Here is a 3,785-nt window from a genome sequence, read left to right as displayed (position 1 = left end):
AAGGGTCAGCAGTTCGAATTTGCCAGGCGCTCCTTGGAAACTCTATGGGGCAGTTCTACTCTGTCCTATAGGGTCTCCATGAATTGGAATCAACTCGAAGGCACTGGGTTTGGTTTTGGTTTTTTAAGTTTGACTTTTTGACTTAAGTTTAAATTTTCATATCTTAAGTTTGACTTTTAGTTCTCTTTGGTATAATTGCTGTATAGAAGTTTTTGATATTTTAATCTAGTTTATCCATCCTATACTTTGTAATAAACTCCAGTGATTTTAGTGCAACACATCCTTCTTCAAGAGCATGTACACATGAGTACACACATACTTTGTATTTCATTTCAATGGGTGTGCTCTTCTATTTCCTCCTCTTATTTACAGAGTCCACTTGGCCTTTCCCCTTCTTGGAAGAATCCATTTGGCAGGTGGTTTCTGCAATAAGGAGCCATAGGGATCTTCACTAATTGGAAGAGCTGCATGGAGATCAAAAGAGGTAACAGACCTGTTTTGTTTATACTTATCACAATTCCATCCTTGCTTTATGGCTGCCATAGTTTAAAGGAGCTATTGATAATCGATAGACATGCAAGGCACGTTTATTGTGATAGTGAAAAAAAAAAAAAACAGAAGCCCACAATTATCAAGTGCCTGCTCTATATCACAGGCACACCACTAGAAAAATGACATGCATCATCTCATTCAATTCACTCATCGATCTCATTATGTCGGGAATATTTAGCACTCTCATTTGAGAAGGTGGTATCTGCAGTTAAGAGAGATTAAGTAATTTTCTCATGGTCACATAAGATACTAAGTTGGTAAAGCCAAAATTCTATTCCAGGCAGTACGATTCAAACCCTCATTTTTGAAATCACAGCTTTATACTGTAGCTTTGGAGAATTATGTATCTAAAATAGTTATCATAAAAAGAACAGATTAATAATGATAATGAAGAAGCCAAGCCCAAGCCCATTGCCGTCGATAATAAAAAAAAAAAAAAAAAGATAATAGCTATTACTAATTAGAAGCCCTGGTACCACAGTGGCTAAACACTCTGGTGTTAACCAGAAGGTAAGCGGTTTGAATCTACCAGCAACTCCACAGGAAAAAGATGTGGCAGTCTTCTTCCTTAAGGATACCAGACCTGGAAACATGGTAGGGCAGTTCTACTTTGTCTTATAGAGTTGTTTTTGTTAGAATCAACTCAACGGCAATGGGTTTGGATTTTTTTGGGGGGGCGGGGGTTATTTTTAAAACAGATCCTCCTGTTCACAAAGGCATTTCTAAACCTTGCAAAGAAGGTAATAGCAATAACCAGATTTTTAAAAAAAAGAAAAAAAATAAGGCACAAAAAGTTAACTGTTACATCAATTGGATGTGACAGATCACATTTAAGACATGGATTTTCAGCTCAGATGACCTTTAATCACTAACATAGAGTTACCAGAATGGATGAGGCATGGAGATTATCAGGGAAGAGATCATACTTGGGAGTTCACATTACATGTTTCCAATTAGCTTGAAAATTGGTTTATGAGTATAGATTCAAATAGGATAATTAGAACCAGTGAATAGAAGCTAAAAAGAGAAATTTCTGCTGAATTAAAGTGTCTGAATAATTATATATGTTTAAAATGAAAAGGGCTACCTGTAACTGAGAGTCACAGTCAATGGAAGGACTCAATAACAAAATGCAGGTGGTACTGTAAAGGTGATGACTAGCTGAGATGCCATTTGGCAGTTCATTGAATGTTGCTCTTACCTTCTCCAGCCAACACACTAAATACGTGGAAGCAGAAAACCAAACAAAATTTTCAGAATTCCTCCTGCTGGGCCTCTCAGAGGATCCTGAACTTCAGCCCCTCTTCTTTGCACTCTTCCTGTCTATGCACCTGGTCGCTGTGCTTGGGAACCTACTCATCATACTGGCGGTTACCTCTGACCCTCACCTCCACACCCCCATGTACTTCTTCCTCTCCAACCTGTCCTTTGTTGACATCTGTTTCGTTACTACCACGGTCCCAAAGATGCTGGTGAACATCCAGACACAGAACAAAGACATTTCGTACATAGGATGCCTCATTCAGGTGTATTTCTTCATGATTTTTGCTGGACTGGACAATTTCCTCCTGACCATGATGGCCTATGACCGATTTGTGGCCATCTGTCGCCCCCTGCACTATACAGTCATCATGAGCCCCCGGTTCTGTGTCTTGTTGGTTCTGGTGTCTTGGGTCATCTTTTTCTGGGTCTCCCTGCTTCATATTGTCTTGATCACACAGCTGAACTTCTGTACAGACACTGAAATACCACATTTTTTCTGTGAACTGACTCAGATTATCAAAGTGGCCTGTTCTGATACCCACATCAATTATGTCTTCTTGTATGTGTTGACTGCCCCGCTGGGTGTGTTTCCCCTCTCAGGGATCCTCTTGTCTTACTCTCAGATTGTCTCCTCCTTAATGAAGATGTCCTCTGCTGGGGGCAAGTATAAGGCATTTTCCACCTGTGGGTCTCACCTATCCGTGGTTTCTTTGTTCTATGGGACAGGTCTTGGGGTTTTCCTCAGTTCTGCTGTGACCCATTCTTCCCAGAGAAGCTCTATTGCCTCAGTGATGTACACTGTGGTCACGCCCATGCTGAACCCCTTCATATACAGCCTAAGGAATAAGGATGTGAAGGGAGCCCTGGGAAGGCTCCTCTGTAGAGCAGCTTTTTGTCCAGGATGATGGCCACTGGCCTCAGGGCTAAATGGGCTTCACAGTCCCCAGAGCCAAATATCATGAATTTAAATATCCCGATTTTTTTTTTCTTCCTCAGAAGACATGCACTGTTTCTTCCAATCCCAAAGCAACTATAATTGGCCTTCTACTTGTTATTGTACTGTTTTGACTTAGTAATTTTTTTTGACTCTTCTTTCCTATGTGCTGTCCATAAAGTTCTTTCTTTGGCCAGCTTTCTTAGAGCCATTCCTAGAAAATCCAACCTTAGATTGACATCATTAATCTTGTTAAGTGCAGACATGATTTTCCCAAAAGTTAATCTCTCAACCATTGATGCATTTCACCTTCATTTGGTTATGTGTGTGTTTTTCCCTGAGCAAAATAAAATCAAAATCATACAACAGTCATCACAAACTGCTTTCCCCATCTGGACTGTCCTTACTGCTTTACACATATGATTTCATTTAACCATGACAATATTTCTTTGAGATATATTCTCATTCACCCCATTTTTCAGAGAAGAGTCTGAGATTGGGATGGTTTGAAACTGGCGACCATACTTTGCTATCCTACTTTGTATAAGAACAATGATGTGGTTTTCAAGTTCAAGGGTGGTAATCTAGATTTGATAGATGGTTTTTGCAGATGATTCATAGTAATATACTGCCTTGGATAACCTGAGATGTTGATTCATTCTCTGTGGTCCTTTCTTGGTTCTTTTCTTCCTTCTTTTCCCCTTTCTTTCTTCCTTACTTTCTCTAATTCTTTATTTTATTTTACCTTTATGTCTCATCATTGCAGTTTTTAGATATTTTTTTTTCCCCAAGATAGTAAAACAATGTAGTATTGAATACAGTGGAATAAGAGTTGTTCCCTCAAGTGGTTTAATTTTCTGGGACTCTCTGGAGGTGTCATCAGGAAAGGTAATTACACACTTGTGGAATGCATTCAGATATTCATTTTTTGAGAACAATATTGGTAGAATTGAGTCCAGCCAGTGATTGGTGGAGTAGTAGATGCTCCTATCACATTCCCTGGGGTCCTCTCACCATCCCTATTGTACCCCAGTCT

General features: G+C 39.5%; 1 protein-coding gene across 1 annotated transcript; it reads left to right on the top strand.

Moving 5' to 3' along the window:
- The first annotated feature begins 1,007 nt into the window (after positions 1-1,007).
- Positions 1,008-2,754, top strand: LOC135230636 (olfactory receptor 7D4-like). The gene has a single exon (XM_064280575.1). The coding sequence runs from the start codon at positions 1,719-1,721 to the stop codon at positions 2,718-2,720; it is 1,002 nt and encodes a 333-aa protein (XP_064136645.1). The 5' UTR covers positions 1,008-1,718; the 3' UTR covers positions 2,721-2,754.
- The last annotated feature ends 1,031 nt before the right edge of the window (positions 2,755-3,785 follow it).

This window comes from Loxodonta africana, chromosome 3 (genome assembly GCF_030014295.1).
Source record: "Loxodonta africana isolate mLoxAfr1 chromosome 3, mLoxAfr1.hap2, whole genome shotgun sequence".
Classification (NCBI taxonomy): domain Eukaryota; kingdom Metazoa; phylum Chordata; class Mammalia; order Proboscidea; family Elephantidae; genus Loxodonta; species Loxodonta africana.
Note: the sequence above shows the minus strand (reverse complement) of the source record. Positions and strands in the feature narration are given on the sequence as shown.

What these genes read in the sequence shown, in the direction of transcription:
- LOC135230636 (XM_064280575.1), top strand. Translation starts at nt 1,719, where the DNA reads ATGCCATTTGGCAGTTCATTGAATGTTGCTCTTACCTTCTCCAGCCAA.